The sequence below is a fragment of the Phaseolus vulgaris genome, chromosome 7 (assembly GCF_000499845.2).
Source record: "Phaseolus vulgaris cultivar G19833 chromosome 7, P. vulgaris v2.0, whole genome shotgun sequence".
NCBI classification, from domain to species: domain Eukaryota; kingdom Viridiplantae; phylum Streptophyta; class Magnoliopsida; order Fabales; family Fabaceae; genus Phaseolus; species Phaseolus vulgaris.
This window is the reverse complement of record NC_023753.2, coordinates 26,316,490-26,338,252: the sequence shown is the minus strand read 5'-3', so window position 1 is coordinate 26,338,252 and position 21,763 is coordinate 26,316,490. Positions and strand designations below refer to the sequence as shown.

The 21,763-nt window shown below is 26.7% G+C and overlaps 1 protein-coding gene across 1 annotated transcript; it reads right to left on the bottom strand.

Moving 5' to 3' along the window:
• Window positions 1–7,484: 7,484 nt before the first annotated feature.
• Window positions 7,485–11,382, bottom strand: LOC137828982 (GDSL esterase/lipase At4g28780-like). The gene is made up of 5 exons (XM_068635771.1): window positions 11,121–11,382; window positions 10,900–11,027; window positions 10,505–10,747; window positions 9,355–9,607; window positions 7,485–7,960 (listed from the first exon to the last, which is right to left on the bottom strand). The coding sequence occupies exons 1-5, from the start codon at window positions 11,356–11,358 to the stop codon at window positions 7,722–7,724; spliced, it is 1,101 nt and encodes a 366-aa protein (XP_068491872.1). The 5' UTR covers window positions 11,359–11,382; the 3' UTR covers window positions 7,485–7,721.
• Between the last annotated feature and the right edge of the window lie 10,381 nt (window positions 11,383–21,763).

The following is a 21,763-nucleotide window of genomic DNA, read 5'->3' as shown; positions in this document are numbered from 1 at the left end:
TATTATTGGCCAAAACACTAATGAAGTAAGGATTTTTATTTTTTTTTAAGATTATAAGGAATACATGAATTTGACATTATGAAGATGGGTTTTGAAAGTGTAAAGTTATCTTTTAGTTTTTCTAATATGAAAATTTTAAGATTGTGTTAATAATAATTAGTATTATGGTGCACTAGAAATTTTGATCTTGAAAATTAAATTATTAATTTTTAAAATAATAAAATTAGTCATTAATTTAATTAAAGATTAATTTAAAATATAATAATAGTAAGTATTTAAAATTTTGGTAGTAAAACTAATCTAAATTCTAATTCACAAACAAATTTAATTCTCATTATATAAAAATTAATATTAACAATCAATTATATAGAAACTAATTCATTAATCATATAATATAGAAATCAATTTAATAACTAAATATGTAAAGACTAAAAATTGGTCCTTAAGCAATGATAATTTATTTTAAATATTTTCTTATTTGTCCACTTAATTTATTATATTTTATATTTATTTGTAAATTTAAGTTGTTAATCTTAAAATAAATTATTAATAACTAGTGGGAATTTGAGTTAATGATTGAAAAACTCTCTTTTATTTATCTTAATTTGTGTATAAATTAAAAAAATTTAAAATCAGACGTCAAAGAGTTGTTTATTCACATTTTTTATTTTTATTATTATTATATTCATATTTTTTTTATAAAGAATAAATAAAAATCTAAATGATAAGAATGGATAACAACTAAATTAAATGATAAGAAGAGAAGAGATAAAAATTATAATTTTTAAAAAATACGAAGATATGAAAAAAAAAATTGTTTCACATAAATTTTTCCACTTTTAATAAAATATTTTGTCCACGTTGAATAAACTACTCTACATTTTAAAATTTAAAATTGATAACGATATTTTACAAAATGACAGTATAATAATATTAAAAAAATCAATTAATTATAAAAATAATTAATTATTTAGTAAATACTTAAAAAATAAAAAATATTGAAATATTTAAAATAAAATAAAATTAAAAAAAATTGTATACACCAAAATAATAGAAATCTCCTTTCAATATAAATATAAATTAATATTTATTTTTTATTATAATTTAAATTATTCATTACAAATATAAAATATAAGTATTAAAATTTACTTATTTATTATCAATTTTAATTATAACTTAATTTTTATATAATTTAAAAATATTTCATTTGTTGGGTTTAAGAATGTTGAAATCATGAATCTTTTACAACAATAAAGTTGGCTTTAGATTATTAAAGGTTACTGTCATGTTACATGCCAACTGTGATGTTGGTCATGTTACCATTCACCATGCATCATGTGTTATGATCCAATCGAGACCAAAATAAAAGTAAAGTTTAGTTAACAGATACCATAATCTTGAAACAGTTTTATAATACTAGCCATATTATTAAAAGCTTAAATATTGAACAACAATCTTATGCTAATTACAATTTCCTTCCACAATAATTTATAATCATTAAAAATATATGATTAGTGTGTTATCGGTGTATGCACCATTCAAATCATCCATTGACGTGAACACTGAGACTTTCACACTGAAATGAAACTTTTATTTATGACATTCATCACATTATCATCCAACAACAAAAATAGTTTCATGATCAATATAAGCATTATATATAACTCATTTCATCATCACCAACGCTATTAGTTTTGATCAAATTACACAAAACAGATAAAAACAACTTGTGAGCAAAAATTCTTACTTCCTCGTCATGGTTCCTTTCAAAACATCTTCAACATTTGCTTCAATCACACATTTATTATCTACATGCTATAAAACATAAAATAAAAAATATCAAAAAGATTTTTATATATTTATATACTAAATGGTGGATTGGGCGTGTTTCATTCAGTTTTGTCAAAATTTGATGGTATGAATTTAAGTATTGTATTCTTTTTCATAAAAAGAAAATCTTAATATGTCTAATTTTGAATCAAAATTCATTTTTTTATTTCTTAACTACTTACAAATCTTTTCTATGTGTATCAAGCTTTGAATTTTGTATCCCCCACAAGACCTATATACAATTAGACTACATTTCACTCCAATACCCCCTCTTAGTTCCAATTACATCACACCAAACATCTAATCTATCTGGTGAAAGAATTTCCTATACAAGTGTACTTTATGTTAATTCTTCAAATTTACGTGTAAGTTTTGTTAAGATCAATATTTATACAAATAAAAATCATCATTGTCAACAAATAGTAGTTCTAGTGTAAGACCAAGATTTAATGAACAAAAAAAAAATGGTGGAACCAAAAGAAAGATAAGGTGTATAATAAACACATTTAACCGCCCCCAAAAAAAAAGTCAATTACTAAACCATCTATTACCTCTCCAAACATTGAATTGAAGAGAATAGTGAGACATTACCTTCTTCCTAAACATATTTATCTGATTTACATAGACATGCCATAGTTTGATGGAATGGTTTAAAGAGTAGAGGCAACATCACTCTCTCAAACTTAAAAAAACTAGTCTAAGCTAATTACTTTAAAAACTTTTCAATATCATTTAGAGATGGGAAAAAACATGTAATATGGTTTAGAGGTGACAAATTTACTTTTGATTAACTTGTATCTCACTCTATTATGTAATTATTCCTCTATAAATCCCTTTATTAGTTATATTTTTAACCTTCAAAACACACTTATTGTTATTGGCATTATACATGTGTAATTTAACTCCTCCCAACAAGTATAGAGAATTCACTATGCAGCAACCACATTTTACATAACAATATTAAGAATGATACTAATTAATTACATACTCTTAAATTTGTTATGTGTTTCATGTGTCTAATAATATTGAAATACTCTTAAAGACATTTGCAACTCCCCTTGGAAGTCTGAGATAAATATTTGTAGACCCTAAAAAAGAGGAAAATAACCTAAAGAAGAAGAAGAAAAATCCATAAGGACAGATTTGAGAAGTGGGAGTCTCTCAATGTGTTTGTAATTATTTTTTAATTCTCTTAAACGATCCTTATTTATTTAGAGAAAGTTGACAAACTTAAATAAAATTATGATTTCACAAAAACTAATGGAAAAAGAAGAAACAATAGTGGCATTTTTGTAATGATCATGAAATTTATTACGACGGTTAAAATTAGAACTGATATAGTAAGTATTTATTATATCTGTTAAGTGTAAAATCGTCATAATAAGTGTTTACTATGTCATTTTTATTTTAACTAACATAATAAGTGTTTTAACCTAACTATTCACTTTCTCTTCTCAAACAGAAAAAACATTTGAAACACACGCGCTGGGTAGTTATGAAGTTTCTCCTTCCATTGGGGTAGTTCTGAAACTTCTTATTCCATTCCTGCAACTTGAATCCTTTCGTGAGGTAATTTCGAAGCTTCTCCTTCCATTGAGGTAGTTCCGAAACTTTTTCTTCCATTCGTGCAGTTTCTCCTTTGACACCACCAAAACTTGTTTATTTCATTGAGAACTTTCCCATTTTTCCCTTTTTCTTTTAATCCCTAAATCTTTATCTATTGTGCGACTACTTCTTCTCCTCCATGCAGTGTTCTCTGTGGATCTCTTTGGCTTTCCGACAGCTCCTTGTTGTGTAGTGAGTAATTTTTTTACTCTTCCATTAGTTTCTCGTGGTTCTCAATTTTTTGGCCCTTTCGTTTAATTTCTTCCTTGTTTCTTTCATATGAAACAAAATGTTAAAAGTTTAAACAAAACAATAATAGTTTTTGGTAAACTTGAAAAAGAGTATGTAAGAGTTAAGCAAAACGTTCTAGATTCTAGAGTTAAGTAAACTTTGAAATACTTTGTTTGTTTTAAAAATAGTACAAACAATACCTTGATCTACTATAACCAAGTTTGATAGGAGTTCATTTTTTAATTCATCCATTGTATCGGCATGATTTTAAGGTTAATATTTTAAATTGTAGGATCTATTTGTATAGGATTATATAATTATTTAATTAACATATATTTAGACACGTTACAAAAAAGGTTTTAATTGCTTTTAGTTTCCCTGAGGCCTTGCCACCACTCAGAATGAAAGGGGAGAAAAATACTCCATTTTTTTTTGTTTTTATCAGCACAAAAAAATTATTTAACTTGAGTGAGTATAAGAGTCCTGAAATTCATCACAATATTCTTTTGTTTTGTCATCTTAAGTTTACAGAAATTCAATCTCCAAGTTTGCATAATGTAATCCAATTCCATACCTGACTTTTTGCAATATTTATCAGCCTATTTAGATCCACAACTTCTTGCCCGTAGGGTATTGTTTTCTTCACAACATGAATGTAGCATGCATAAACAATTAAGAGAAATGATAAAGTTGTTGCATGTTGTAGATTACTTCCTCCAGATTTGAATAGAAGACCACCTAATCAAATATAGTGTGAATTTAACAATATTATACTACAACATTATAAACATTTGTACTCCTTCAGTAATTCTTAATGTTGTTATTTGATACCTCTAGAGAGGGACACTGATTTGGTAGGTGAATTCGACAAAAAAAAACACATAAGTTTATATGCATTAGGAATGAAAATGTTTGCACTGCCTGAATCACCCATCGCCAACTGCCAATATTCTAAGGATTGAATTTTATATAAATCAAAATAAAAAACTTCTAAAAACCTGAAACAAAAGTTACCAAACAAATTATGAAAGATAATTAATCATGTTCTTGAGAACAGTCAATGCATTCTCTCTCAAATGACATAATCTATTGTCAAATCCTAGTAGCTTACAAATTATGTTACTATGCTAAATACAATAACAGAGAATAGTAAGCCCATAATGAAGAGCATAACATTGAGAGTATTCCTTTCACTTGCTATTTTTTTGTTTGGTTTTGACTCCTAAATCAGAATTATGAAGAACAAAGCAGGTGTTTGTTTGGTATCTAAATCATATTTATGAAACATTGGTTCTTGTAGGTAGAGATTGTGTATGCCCATATGAAAAACACATTAAGACCAGTCTTTTCACATGCTATTTTTTTTTTGTCTGGTTTTAACTCCTAAATCTTCATGTATGCAAATTAAATCAAAACATTGAGATTTTAGAATGTGGGATCTCAACCTTTGACCATATATTTCACTGTCAAAAAAAAAAAAAAAGTTATATATTAATAGTTAGCCTTTAGATTTGTGAAAGTTAATGTCTAACACATTTTTTTGTCTTTGTTTAAAAAGCTTCACTGTCTATACCCAAAAGACTTAAACCATAATGTTTTTGGTTTTCATTTTACTATATCCAAAATAATAAAAAATACGGATAAGTAAATCGAACATTAAATAAATTTATAAATAATTAAACATTAAATGAACATAATTTTATAAATAAAAATTCAGGATCAAAATTATTAATATTTAAAAATTAAGAAACTTTGGAAATTTGAATGAAAAAAAACAAACTTATGATGGTTATTGCAATATATATATATATATATATATATATATATAACATAAAAATTTTGATTTACTATGACCGGTAGTAGGAATATTTGTCATAGAAAATCACTTACTATAACGGTTATTGCAATATATGACATAAAAAATCTGATTTACTATGACGGGTGGTAAGAATATCTATCATAGAATATCACTTACTATGACGGTTCTAATGAGAACCATTATAGTAAGTCATATTTCTATGACTATTATAGAAATATCAGTTATAAAAAGTTCCATCTGAACATATTACGACATATATTTTGTTATAAAAATTTATATATAACAGTCATAGTAAGTGCCAATTTTTCAACTGACATAAAAAGTGTAGAGTTTTTATATCGTCCGAATCTATATCGCTAACAGAACCATCATAAAAAGTCATGTAAAACTGTTATAAAATATATTTTTTTTTGCACTACTGAATATTTGTAGACCCTAATAGAAGATGAAAATGGTAAGAAGAAGACAGATTTGAAAAGTGGGAATCTCTCCTTGTATTGGAAACTTATGATTTCATAAAATAAATTTATGATTTCACAAAAAACTATTATTTTAATAAAGATGTAAATAGGAAGAATAATATTTTAAGCAAATTAGAATATGCTGTAACTTGCGGTAAAAACGATTGAGATTAATAAGTTACGCTATATATGTTTTAATTCGTTTGATAAAAAAAAATTGACTTGCATTTTTTTTAATTGATAATTATATAATACATAATAGTAAACTGAATAAGTACTTTTGTTCTCACCTCAAATCCTTTAATTAAGAAGAGTGAACCATTATATCTAAGTTTTGTGACTTTGCCACAATTTTATAAATTAAGGGAAGAGAATGTCAATAAATTATTCTTAATTTATACTTCTAAACAATATGACTTGTATAAACCATAACAGTTTTATTGTTTATAATAATAACTAATTATCATTTGCTCTTTACGAAAGCAAATTAAGAAAAAAAAATATTAGGAATTTATACTTATTATTAAAACTTGAGTAAATTAAATTATAAAATTTTAAACACTTTTTAGCAAATTTATAATTCCAATTTTAAACAAAAAAATTATAAATTTTATATTTTATTTCATTTTCATCATCAATTACGAGGATTATGCTAAAGTTCATCATAATTATTAATCCTATTCACAATATGACTCCCTCTTATTATCAAGTATCTCAGTAATTGTTTTTCATAATACATTAATTATCATTATTTTCCCTTTTACAAAAATGCATGCAATGTTTTTGTTTCATCATAAACCAATATACATTCTCTATCTTTTAAGGTCAATTAGTATAATATTTAAAATTGGACTCACAAATAAAATAAACCTACTTTAAATAACTTACAAACATTTCTTCAATAAATTAAATATGATAAAAATAAGAAAAATACAAGTTCAAATGTAAATTAAGAAATAAAATACTCAAAGAAAAATTGTTGGAGATGCATAATCCATTAAGGAAACAACCATCATTGATTATGTATTTACAAAATATCTATAAGAGACTTAATATAATGTACAATCACACTTGAATCTTAGAGAAAGCACAAGTATGGTCTTACTTCTAAGTCACACTTGAATCTTAGAGAAAGCACAAGTATGGTGTTACTTCTAAGTATTGTAGCACCACTTCTACACCAATTTATGTTCATAAAATTCTTTAAAGTACAAGGATAAAGGGTAAAACTACCCTTGCAACTTGTATTTCTCCTATTTTCTTCACAGAGCAAGGGGCACCACTCCTCTCTCTTTTTGTTTCACTAATTCTTCTTAAATAAGCAAATCCAAAGGTAAACACAATTAGACACTTTTTCCGCTTCTTCTTTTTAGAGAGTGAAACTATGCTAAATTTATTATGTGCTCTTTTTAAATTTATGCTCTTGTTTATTTTTCTATCTTGTTATAAGAGCCTCTATGAATTTTTAATTATAAAAGACAAGTTTATCCTTAATTTGTCCCATCGATTTGACGGAATAAACTTTATAAAATTTGCAATTCATCAAAGCATAAATTATTATTGAAAATTTACTCAAAGATTTTAAACTTAACTTACATTGAAACCCTCAATCACTCCATTATAACTACACTGCCTGTGGAAGTGATGTTGCAGTGGCACACAGAGTACATTGGGAAGCATAGTAAATAGAAGACTTAATGGGAGACACAGTAGAATTAGAATGATAATGAAGTTTTTGGCTCAGTAGCTCACACTGAATGAAATAATTAAATTTGTTAATAAGGGATGTTGGAGTCGATGGCCATGATGGTGCTAAGGTTCATTGGGGTCATAATGTCAGAAGTTCCGCTGAAGATGTCTTGGACAATAAAGCCTAGAGCACGTTGAGATGGGTGATAAGGGTCCCAAAATGCATATGTATCACGATTTGGACACAAGTTTGACGCTGCAGTGCACAGTCCTATCCCATTGAAACGACCTTGACCACAACATGCTATCTTCGATGTAACAAAACCTGCTCTCAAACCCACAATTCAAAATCAGATACATAGATTACATGTCATTAAAAATAAACACATTAAAAATAAAATATTTTATAATATATAAATAAGTGTAAATTTTATTTTATAAAATAAGTTACGTTAACTTATTAAATTTTTTAGAATATTATATAAGATAAGTTATAATTAAAATCAACTTCTTGATATTAGATTCTTTTAAAACAAATGTCAATTAGAGTTTGTTAATGAGATAATCAATATATAAGTTTTCTTCCTAAAATTATCTAAATCCTTTATTTATTTTCACCCACGTCAAATGAGACCAGGCTCTTGATTAATGTAAATTTTTTTATTCTAATTAAGTTTTAAAACTATCTAAAACTTATTACATTGAAGACAATTTTTAAAGAAAAATGTAAATACAATTTTATGTGTTTTTGCATTTTCTTAAAATTAGAGTTTAAGAGTAACCTAAATAAACCTTTTTATAAATGATTGAATTTAAACTCCAAACTAATAATATATAATCTATTATGTATTATATATAATCAATTATGTATATGATTTTATAATATAATAATAAAATAAATAATAATATAAAAGTATTATTAATACTAATAATATAAATATTAAAATAATAATAATATTTAAAAGTAATTTATAAAATTAATAATAAAATTATAAATAATAATATTAACTAAAATAAAATTTTAAAATAATGATAATAAATGTAAATCAAATAATTTATTATTAATTTTTTTAATTTATATTAAATATTAATAATGTTATTAATAATAAAAATAAATATAATTATTTATATAAAAATAAATTTATATAATAATAAATAATATTAATTATATAAAATACTTAATTAATTTTGTTTATATATTAAATGAATTTGTAAATTTTAATATTTTTTCAATCACACTTATTATATTATTTATAATTTTTTTATGAAAAACTTTTATGTTCTAAAAATGATAAAGAACTTGAGTTTTTTTATATAAAATTTTAGTTAATTTAAATTTTACAAAATATTTCATATTTTATTATTTAAATATTTTAAAGATAAAATTAAATTTAAAACTTACATTTTACATATTTAAAAAAATTAAATTTTTTTTACAATCATCACATCACTCACAAACTTCAATAAACTATCTCACACATTCACTCTAACACTCTAAATTTTTTTCACACTTTCTTTTCAAATACTCACAGTTTTTCACACCCACAATTTTCCACTCTCTAATCCAAACAAAGCATTAATAATTTTATTGTTTTTAATTTTAAGTGCAAGCAATGTGACTTAAAAAGTGGGTGAAAAAGTTAGAAAAGTAATATGACTATTTACTGATAAAAAAAATCAAAATAAAAAAGTGAAATTAATGAGTTGATGTTGAGAGACCAAATCTTTGAGGGTCGGTGATGAAGTTCATGTTCATTTGGAAGGCATTGACAGCAACAAAAACTTCAGAGCCCACTTGAGAGTTGATGTCTCTGGTCATTTCAACCAAAAGTGGGTTGAATATTTGTGCAGCTTCTTGTAACTCAGCTACACACTCTCCATTCCTACTCCTCGTAGCAAGCTGGGCAGGAACACAACCCAATGGACCAGTTCCAGTCACAAGCACCCTTCTACCTCCCAACTCATACAACCTCTGCATTATCATTTATACATCTACCATATCAATCATTTTGCTTCGTTGCAAAAATTTCATTAAACTAATAAACGAAACTTTACCAATTGGACGAGTCTTAATCAATAAGTTGTGCCCATAAAAAATAAAGGAAAAATTAAAATGAAATAAAATAAATAGAAGACTACCATTCATTTCTTATGAAACACCCCAACAACACTAAGCTATATGACTTTATTTATTCTGTTTTTAGTCACTTATAATAAGAGTACTACTGGATAAGTGTTGAAATAATGTGGGGTTAACTGAGTTACAATACATACCTAACAAAATTTCAAACACTAATTAACACTTTTATAAGCGCGTAAAAGAAGAATAAATATATAATAAACAAATATAGGTTATTACAGGGATGTTTGACAAAAAATACTTTTTTTTATCGGCACAAAAAATATTGGTCTATATTGTTTGGGAAAATTTTAGAAGCATTAGGATCATGTACAATTTGATGATCGTGATATATATATAATAACTGAATAAATCTAAACTATCAATTATTATTATTCTTTAAATTTACTTTTAAACATCAAAATTGTTCAGAATGAAATTTGGTAATGCCTAACTCTCATAGTTACTTGATAATCCATCTCCTAGAAAATCTTAGGTCCAAACTTCTTATGGTACATATGTAACATCTGAGTTAATATTATATGATTATCATCTAAATTTAAAAATTGACTCTCTCTCTCTATATATATATATATACACACGTGTGTGTATTTCTTTGTTTCCCACCAAAAACTCACGCAGCTATTATCCCCATCACATGAATTGGCAGTTGAATTAATACAGTAACCGAAATATAGCAGACTTTAGGTAGAAAGTGAGAGAAAAGAAGAAAGTGGATTGTTTTCGTACCAAAAGAATTTTTCGATACTCAGAGATTAGGTATCGGCAGTACTGAGGGACAGTGAATTGGCGAGACCTGGCAGACACAGGAGTCAGAAAATAGTTGTTAACGAAGTCGTTGCCACCAAGCGTCATCAGCATCAGTGCCCCATTCACCACGCTCTTCGCCTGCGCCGCACCCACCTCCGCACTCAACCGACTCTGGTACTGCTCGAACAGCGCAAACTGTTGAAACATTCTCAATATCCCCACCTGCACCGTGTCACGCACCTCAATTACTTCTCAATTATGCTTTTAAACGGTTACAATCAACAAGATGTAATTCAAACTCATTTCAAATTTAACTGCATTGATCAATTAACTACTGCAATGTATGTACAGAGAAAAAGAAGAGGTGAATTTACGAATTGAAAGCCGGTGTCGTTAAGGATTCCTATCCCTGCTGAAGCGAAATTTGCCCCAATGAGGAGCTTTTGTCCGGTTAATTGAGGGCTCAAGTATGGTAACGTGGGTTCAGATCCTATATGCTTGCCTGTATGCAACAATGTTCTAATTATTAATAATTCCATATACAATAGTTAATATGCATGAAGACGGTGGAAGTGTTATGGATAGTGAATAATACTGATTAGGTCAGGGAGGTTGAAGCCGTTGGAGAAGCGACCGGTGGGAGTGTGGGTGGGGTAGTCGATGCCGTAGGGAGGAGAGTCGGCGCGTGCGGTGGTTGGGAGGTAATTGTTGTTGCCACTGTCAACTAGTGAATCTCCGAACACCAAGAAAGTGCGAGCAGCTTCTGCTCTCTTTGTGGTCGTGAGCACCAGGAGGAATAGGGTGATGAAGATGATTCTGGAACTTGACATCATTTTGAAAGGGTTGTGGGTGATGGTGCTTTCTACAACTGGGGTGACCTGCTCTTATATAAGCTTCTCGTGCCATAGTCTTACTTCCGTTATTGCAGAGACTGTTCAAACAACTACATGTTTAATTATTTCTATTTTTAGATCAAGATTACTTTAAAATAATGTTTAATTAAAGATAATATATGTTTTCCCACCTCCATGTTCACTAAACACACACATGTGTCTATCTATCTATATATCTATAAAGTTTGTTTTATTAATTATAATCCCTACGAAATCATCCTTATAAAAAATCATAAAAATAAACTATTTTTATGTACATGTTTTTATAACTTTAATATAATTAATTTTAATATTTTTGTATCTTTAGTATTATTATAATAATTAATTTTAATATTGTATTTGTATTTTATATTATCATATGAAAAAAAAAATAGAGAAGAGAAAAAAGAGGTGTAAACATATGTGGTCTCACTACTACTAATAAATAGTAGATGTGATTTTAACTAACGTTGTATCTCACTACAGTGCCACTCCATCCTTATTTAAAATAATATTAAAAGTTTATCTTTAAAATTTCTTGCTTAAAAAATATGTTGTTTAGTTCATTTATAAATTTAATTTCGGTAATATGAATAAAAAATAATATTTTAATAATTTTTAGATTAAATTATTTTTATATTTGAAATCTTCAAACTGAATTTGTTTATGTAAATTAATTTTATAAAATAAGTATTTTTTTTTCTTTTTTTAATTCTTTTGGTCAAACGGATCAAATTTTTATCTCAATTTTTATTGGTGAGTCATTCTAGTATTACTCTTTTTATCTAAATTAAAGAGAAGTGAATACCATATTTTTACAACAAAAGGACTGAATTCAATTTTATGAATTTTTATTTTGGTGAATTTTAGGGTTGATAAAGTTATAATTTTTCCTATAAAAGGATCTCTTGCATTTTATGTCTAAGGTTGGATTCAAAACTTCCTCCTTATTTTTATTATATTTTTTATCTCTTTCAAAATCAGATCATATCATACAATAGTTTAAAAAATTCAATGACATTTTTCTTTATCAAATTTCAATTTGAAATCTCTAAAATTTTGGCAAATAAATCTGATCTTTCTAAATTAAATTTAAAAAAGTTGTACTAGTTTTAAAAAATTAATCTTTTTTTAAAGTAATTTCAATTTCACATTTATAAATAAAAAAACAGAAATATATATAATTAAATTATATACAATTCTTAAAAATTACTATTTTTTTGATCCATGGATTACTTTCTTACTTGTTTTTTTCAAAAAAAAATATACGGGTCAGGAATATTTTTTTTTCCATCCCTACACGTAACCCAACTTACGTAACTTCCATATATTATAAATTTAATTTAATAAATTTAATATATTTTGTGAAAATAAAAAATATTAAAAAAATTAATTTGCTACTTATATATATTTGTAGTAAAAATTGGAAAATAGTTTGTTATAGAGTTTATGAGAATCTCGGCTTGTTATTGAAATTTTGATAGATTTAGATGAACCAAATGGATATATTAAAATATCAAACCCATTAAATATTTTTTTAAAGTACAAAATTGAAAAAGTAATTTTTCATTCAGTAGCTATATTTGCGTGAAATTTGTTTTTGATTTCTATGATTTTGATTATTCATTAATCTCGAAAAATAATATTTTCATATATATATATATATAAATTATTTCCGGTTATATAAAAGTAAAAAAGATTAAAAAAACATAAAGTTTATTCAACTATACCAATATGTAACTTGAAAAAAAAATAGTTTATGTTTGGACGGTGTTTCAAATTACTGCAACGCGCATTCTAAACTATATCTTGAACATGTATAAACAAAGCATGAGGTGCTTTATTAGTTACAACAAATATGTTTAGTTTTTTTTAAAAAAAATTAGAAAAAAAAAGAATAAAAAAAATTGAATTATTTATAAAAGAATTGCTAGTATGCCCCCAAAAAGAATTGAAGTAATTGCATTGACAAATGGGAAGCACACTTATTGCAGTGCAGTGCTCCATGGGACACTTAGTCAACCAAATATAAATGGATTAAATTTAATGCACCAAACACTGTCCCTTTTCTTATTCTAGTGCCTTTTTACTCTGTTTTTTTTCTTTCAACCAGAAATATCTATAAATTTGTTGATATTATATCTTTAATAGAATCTCATTCTAATCATTTTATTATTTATTTTGACTTAAAATTTAATTTCACTCAAACAAAATTTCCTTTAAACATAAATTCACCTTACTAAAAATAATTAATAAAATCAAAATTGTAATGAACCACATAAAAATGTATTTCATTTTTAAAAGTCCAATCAATAATTTATTTTTAAAAAGTTTTTTAAAATAAATTATTTGAATACCTGTGTTTTGCCATGGTCAATAATACGTTGAAAAATATATTTTAGCATTATTAAGGGAGACTTTTCCATCCCTTCTGATTTGTCTGTCTTCTATATAGGCATATAGCTGAGCATAAGCTGGATCCATATATATATATATATATATATATATATATAGATACATGTCATGTGAAATTTAATTCATAAGGTTTAACATTCCATCTTCTACTGACAAGGTGTTTTTTATATCCATAGCAATTAAAAACATGGCAAAGAATTCACATTAACTAATTGAGTTCTGACACTTTATTGAATGAAAGTTTGATTTTCTGAATAACGAGTTCATTGAAAAATAGCAGAGGGAACACGATTGTTGAAAGCACAATGGTAGCCACTACAAACAGACATATTTCACCGAATCCATGTTCATCCTTAAATATGCTAAGTAACATGATTATAGCTTGAAGAAGAAAAATGCACTCTTAAACACATGGTATCACGTTCCCAACACAAACCCTTGTTGAGATATATTCGCAATACTGAAATGATTCTGATACCATATTAAAAAATAGACTTTAAGTCAAATTCATTTCCATAAAACCGACTCATAAAATAAAGTTTGCACTCACTTATATATTATGAAAGACTTTAATTTCTAGTTGACGTGAGATTTCCAACACGTTGATTATTGAAGGGCAAGACTGCAGCAACGTAACAGAGCATTTCCATTACGTTAATTAATGGCACCAGATTTTCTGGGCATTAAATTTTTACGTATGTGATACTCCTGAGAGCAGGAAGTTTGGGTCACTTTCTAAATTAATGATGAAAATGCAATGGTTGATGAGCGGCACCAGCAGAATCCAAAAGGGTATTACTACGTATCTGCTTTTATTTATTGGGTCGGTAGAAAAGAGCAGCAGAAGGAGTTGATCATGCATGTGAGCTGCATAAATGGCTAAGGTTTCAACAAAGGAAACGAATGATTGAGGTTAAGCCGCGAAGGTAGTTCGTCTCACTTTTAATTTTGTATCAAATCACGCAAAAACAATATCTCTGTTTTCCTTTTTCCCTCCCAATGATGGATCACAATTGAATGCTACCTCGCGGGACAAGCACAACAGGATGCTGATCACGTTTTTCCCTCACAAAATTTCAAACATTTCAGAAAAGTATTACACATTTCATAAGCTAATCATTTACACTGAAAAAAACACTGATTATTTAAACTCCATGAATGACCTTAGATTCTAAATGTGAGTTTGTTCCACATTGAATAGAAATGAATATGAAGAATAATATATAATAAAAAAAAACTCCTATAACAACTGTCCTCAGGTTGTGGATAAATTCACCCATAACTCCATTATTTTCAGATATTTTATAAACATTTATCTAAATTATCTAAAAGAAAGAAATCTAACATATTAAAATATTTACTATCTTAAATGTCAAAATATTTACATGTAATATATGATCACACAATTATCAATATAATTGCGAAAAGGTTGTCTTTAATATTCTACAAGTCCATTTATCACCAAATATTCCACTTTTAATTAGAAATAAAGTCTTGATTATAAGAAAGAGGATCCACATATTTATACATTCAATTAAAAAATTGTTGATGGAGATATAGTCAAGTCACTTATAAGTTAAAAAATAGCTAAAATATTTTATAACGTATATGCTAAAAACTTTTAAAATAAATTATTTTGATATATTTCACTACATATTTTAATATTAATTAAACGAATTTATAAATTAGTCAAATAAATTATCTCTTGCCATATTTACTTTACTAACTATATATTAAACGTAAAACTACTAATTGCATGTAATTATTATGATCACATTGTTAATGTATGGCTTTAATATTTTCTACTTGTGTTCTACTTTACCTTTTAACACTTTTTTTTTGTTAAATACTAAATTAACTAACAAAACTACATTCAATTTAAATCTATCTATAGCCTAAGAAAAATATTTTCCTTTTCCATTTAATTCAATGTTTTTCTCATAAATTAACAAACTTGGTCTTATAATAAAAAAAATTAAGAAAATGATATGAAAAAAAAAATCCTATTTTACTTATTTTATTTTTGAAGTTATGAACTAATAATATTTCTTATTTACAATAAAATGAACTTAATTTTTTCATTTTATTGGTATTAATCCCAATGTTAATCAATATTAAAGAAATAGTAGCGTTTTTTTATTGAAAGAATAAAATAATTTATATCTTTAATATACCAAATATATTCTTTCTAACTTTTTTTCATTTTCATTTTCATTTTCAAACAATTAAAAGTGAAAAAATTTGAAGTGTAATACATTTAAATTTTTCAAAAAATTGGATATTTTATTTTTTATCATTAAAAATAACCTATAACTTAATATTAACAAAATCTATTTTTATTTACATCACGAAACTATTGAACCAACCAAATATAGAATAAATGAACCGACATAATGTTCTAATGCACATCTACCATGGCAGTGCCAATTAATGGTGAAATCAATAACTAAACCGGCTTCATTTAATCAACTATGTCGGGCATTACGTTACTTTTTATATCAGTTGAAAACTCTTAATTTATATTAATGTAAAAAAACATTTCGATAAACATTTTCTATTTTTAATTATATTTTAAAATAAAAATATTAAAATACTAAAAAATAATTGCACCCATATTTCAATAACATACTAAACTACAAATCCCTCGGATCACATTTCTCAAAAGCCACCTATTACTTTTTATGTAATTAACATTATTATTTTTATTTTCTTAAAAATTATAAAGGCACAAAATATCTCTTTCTTGTAGTATATTTTATTTTTCTTTCTCAACATTAAAGTTTGTCAGCAAATTTATTAAATATATATAAATTGGTAAACACAAAAGTTAAAAACAATGAAACATTGATAATTAATAGATAATTTAAAATAAAATGTAACATTAAAAATTAATAAAAAATATTTATTATTATTATTACGCAATGAAAATAAAAATTTGAAGTTTTGAATTTTCATTCTAAATTTAAAATTGATCTGACATAAAAAAAAGGGAAACACGAATATTAATCGTTTTTAAATTCAATTTTTTTAATATTTTTTTATTTTATATCATTTAAAGATTTAAATGATAATATACAAAGTTATTGAACATTAAAACTATAAAATGATAATTACTCTTCCTCTTATTCTTGTACTTTTATAAAAAAAAAGTCAATTTTTTCATGGTACAGTAATTTTTTTTATTGTTGTTATATATATATATATATATATATAAAAGTGGTAGTAGAATTTATTTCATTGGTTTTGTGGAATTACCCTTATTAATTATTTTATACTAAATAATAAGCAAATTTGAGAATTCATATTAAAATAGAAAATTTTAGAAGTTCAATTGATGTTTATAGAGGATATAAAATACTCTATGATAAAATATGTCATGGTAATTTTTAAAAAAAAGTATATGTATTATATAAAATTAGATAAATTCAAATTTTATTAAAATGTATAAATTTAAAAAAATTTACACTCTTAAAATTTGTGTTTATTTTTTTTCACATCTTCTTGTCAAGTCGATTTTAACTATGATAGTTAGCTTACGTAAGATTGAAATATCTTTAGTTTGACTAAGATAAGACAGGGATATCTTTAGTTTAACTATGACAGAGACATAATTAGTCTGCTAAGATCGAGACATTGTTGGCTTAATCAAGGTAAATGTGTCATTATCTCAAACAACATTCGGATTATTTTTTCAACTGCCATCGTGAGGGTTATTATTGATATAAGTTAGTGTTATTTTCCCATCATTGTTTATTTATTAGTCAGCATCAATGACCTAGTGGTATATACGATCACATCACAAAGATCATAAGAGTGACTTAATATAAGAAATAACATCTTACGACATGTGTATAATTTAAGCACTTTACTATTTTGCTACATGACCACAAATAGTGTTCTCATGCCCATTTGGTCACTTGGAACTTTTAAACATTAAAATTGATAACATTTTTGCACTTATTATCACTTGCTCTATTTATCCTCCACTTGAAAGATTTCTTTAAATACTGAGTTGAGAAAAGAGTTGTTGCTCATCTTTTTCTACGCTTTGAGATCTTCAATGATGTCTTCTTCTTGTTCTTGTGTTTGTTCACATTGATATGAAAATATGTGTTAAATGTGTTGCATAAAACATTAAATGCTTGTCTTTTCTTTAAACAATATTTTGAATGGTAGTGCGACTAATTGGACCTAGGTTAGAGATCGTACACAATAGTGATTTTAGGATTGACAAAAGGTGTGTCAATGAGCAACTTTAAGGGTCTTATTAAATGATATGGATACCAGAGTTATAGAATGATCTTAATATTAATTGTGTCTTTTCTAATTATTAGTTGTTTCTCTTTATAGAGGTGAATAACCTTTATTTTGTTTTTTCCTGCTATGATTATAGTATTTATTTGATTGATTATTTCTCTCTTTAGCTAGAACTAGAATGAGTGTACTGCTTGTATACATTCAGACTATTTGTTTTTATCTCAACAAAATAATATAAGAGATATTCATTCTCATATCATTTGTCTTCCTTTTACTCTTTTGTTCATCTCTGTTCTATTTTATAATATGATATCCGAGATCTGATTAGAGCTCTGATTGCTACATTTATCCATGGGTGAAGTTGTTGATCCCTTACAAGATCTTTTGTTTGTGATGTTTGTCATTTTGCAAAGCAAAAGATACTTTCATTTCCTATTAGTACATCTAAATCAAAAAAATGTTTTGATTTTATTCATGTAGATATTTGGGGACCATACTCAATACCATCAATTCATGATCATAAATATTTTTTGACCATAGTTGATGACTATTCGAGGTACACATGAATTTTTCTTTTAAAACATAAATTTGAAGTTGTCAAGGCTTTGGAAAATTTTGTTGTTTTTGTTCAAACACAATTTGAGACCGCGATAAAAATAATAAGAAGTGATAATGAGACTGAATTTTTCATGACTCATTTTTTGTCAATAAAGGAATAGTACATCAAACATCATGTGTCAATACTCCACAACAAAATAGTATAGTTGAAAGGAAACATGGTCATTTATTATATTTAGCAAGAGCTCTTATGATACAATCTCATTTACCCAAAATTTATTGGTCATATTCTGTGATACATGTTGCGCATATTATAAACATGCTTCCCACACCTGTTTTAAACTATTCTTCTCCTCATGAAATGCTTTACAAAACTGATGCAAATTTTAATGGATTAAAGGTGTTTGGTTCTTTATGTTATGCTAGCACTTTGTCAACAAATAGAAGAAAATTTGATCCAAGGGCATCAAAATGTGTTTTTATTGGTTTTAAAAAAGGGACAAAAGGATATATTTTATTGAATATTCAATCAAGAGAAATTTTTGTTTCTAGGGACGTTGTCTTTTATGAAATGTTTTTCCATATCAAAGGGTTCAAGATACTAGCAATGAAACTAACAGTCCTGACATTTATGATCAAATTTTGTTTGCTGAAGATCAACCTGTCTTGAGTCAGCCATCACAAGCCATTCTTACACCTTGTGGTAATAATTGTGAGTCACACATTGAGGTTCCAGAAGAAGTTTGTTCCCATATAGACCAAAACCTCAATGAAGATCATGACATAGAACAAAATTTTGAATCAGATCAATCTGTTTGAATGAGTACAAGAATAAAAAGACCACCTGAGTATTTAAAGGATTATCATTGTAATCTTAATGTTTCCAATACATCTTCAAGAGTTAAATATCCTTTGAATTCTATTTTTTCTTATAACAATTTATCACCTTCTTACAAATATTTTGTTATGTCTCTTTCTTCACATGTTGAGCCAAATACTTATTCTGAAGCTGTGAAACATGACTGTTGGAGAAAAGCTATGCAATGTGAGATATCTGCTTTAGAGTCAAATCAAACTTGGGAGACTACTCTTCTGCCTAAGGACAAAGCTGCCATAGGTTGCAAATGGGTATTCAAAATGAAATATAAGGCTGATGGGACATTTGAAAGGTATAAAGCAAGGTTAGTGGAAAAGGGATACACACAAACAAAAAACGTTTACTACCTTGATACTTTCTCTCCAGTAGCAAAGATGACCATCATAAGGTTGCTTCTTTCTCTAGCTCCTATCTATAATTGGGAATTGAAATAATTAGACATAAATAATGCCTTTTTACATGGAGATTTGAAAGAAAATGTATACATGGTTGCTCCTCCTGGATTGACTTCTATTCCACCAGGAAAAGTTTGTAAACTAAAAAAGGCTTTATATGGCCTTAAGCAAGTCAGTAGAGAGTGGTTTGCCAAACTGTCATCATTTTTGCTTTCTATGGGATATACTCAATGTATGAATTATCATTCATTGTTCATTAGTTCTTCTGAAGGACCTTTTACAACATTATTGGTATATGTGGATGATATAATATTGGTAGGAAATGATAAAGAAGAGATTGCTCGAATTAAACAAGCCTTGAATCAGACATTCAAGATTAAGGACCTTGGGGATTTAAGATATTTTCTTGGTCTAGAAGTAGCAAGAAGTAAAAAATGAATAATGGTGAATCAAAGGAAATATGCATTGGAATTGTTAACAGATGCAGGTCTTTTAGCCTACAAACCTGCACTCACTCCTATTAATAATCATGAAAAATTCTCTTCTACTGGAAGTGTCCCTTTCACAGATATTCAAGCCTACAAAAGATTCTTGTTTAGAATATTCACTGACATAACATTTTATGTGCAACAACTTTCTCAGTTTCTTGTTAAGCTTACAATTGCTCAATATACTGCAACGATTAGAATTCTCAGATATATTAAAGGAGCTCCAAGTCTTGGTTTATTTTTCTCTTCCAACACTTCTGCTCATCTCAAAGCCTTTTGTGATAGTGATTGGGGCACCTATAGTGATTCAAGACAATCAGTAACTGGTTTTAGTGTGTATCTTGGGAATTCTCTCATATCCTAGAAATCAAAGAAGCAAAGCATGATATCAAAGAGTTCTTGTGAAGCTGAATACAGGGTTATGGCCATTGTTACATGTGAAATTCAATGACTAACTTATCTTCTTCAAGATTTCAAAATTTCTTTTGAGCAACCATCTCTTTTATACTATGACAATGACTCAGCAAGATACATTGCAACAAATCTAGTGTTTCACGAGCGTATAAAACATATAGAAATAGATTGTCATGTTGTTAGAGAAAAATTAAAGAAGGGTCTCATCCATTTGCTTCCCATTTCCACCACAAAACAACTGGCTGACATTTATATCAAAGCTTTAAGTCCTCAATCTTTTAAGAGTATTTGTTCCAAGCTGGGTCTCATCAATATTTGCTCCCCAACTTGTGGGGGGATATTAAAGGATATGGATACCAGAGTTATAAAAGAATCTTAATATTAATTGTGTTTTTTCTAATTATTAGTTGTTTCTCTTTATAGAGGTGAATAACCTTTATTTTGTTTTTCCTGTTATGATTATAGTATTTATTTGATTGATTATTTCTCTCTTTAACTATACCTATAATGAATGTATTGCTTATATATATTCAGACTATTTGTTTTGATCTCAACAAAATAATATACGAGATATTCATTCTCATCTCATTTGTCTTCCTTTTACTCTTTTGTTCATCTCTGTTATATTTTATAATAGGTCTGTTTGTTTCTTTAGATGTATTGTTAACAGACAAAAAAGTGAGAAAATATCAGTTATTTGGATTCAGGGTTTTGTAAGGAAGAGAATGAAAAGATATACCTGTGAACAGTAACTATCCCCTCCCTCAAAATGAAGAGATGTAGATGAAAAATCATGTCAACATCTCTTATTTTTGAATTTACCCTCATTTAGTCTAGTTTTTCACATGGTCACAGTGCTCCATTTGGTTTCACATGGGCACAATGCTTTTGAGATAAATGCATGCAGAGATAGATTCCTTGAAAAGGCATGCAGAGATAGATTCCTTGAAAAGGCATACAAA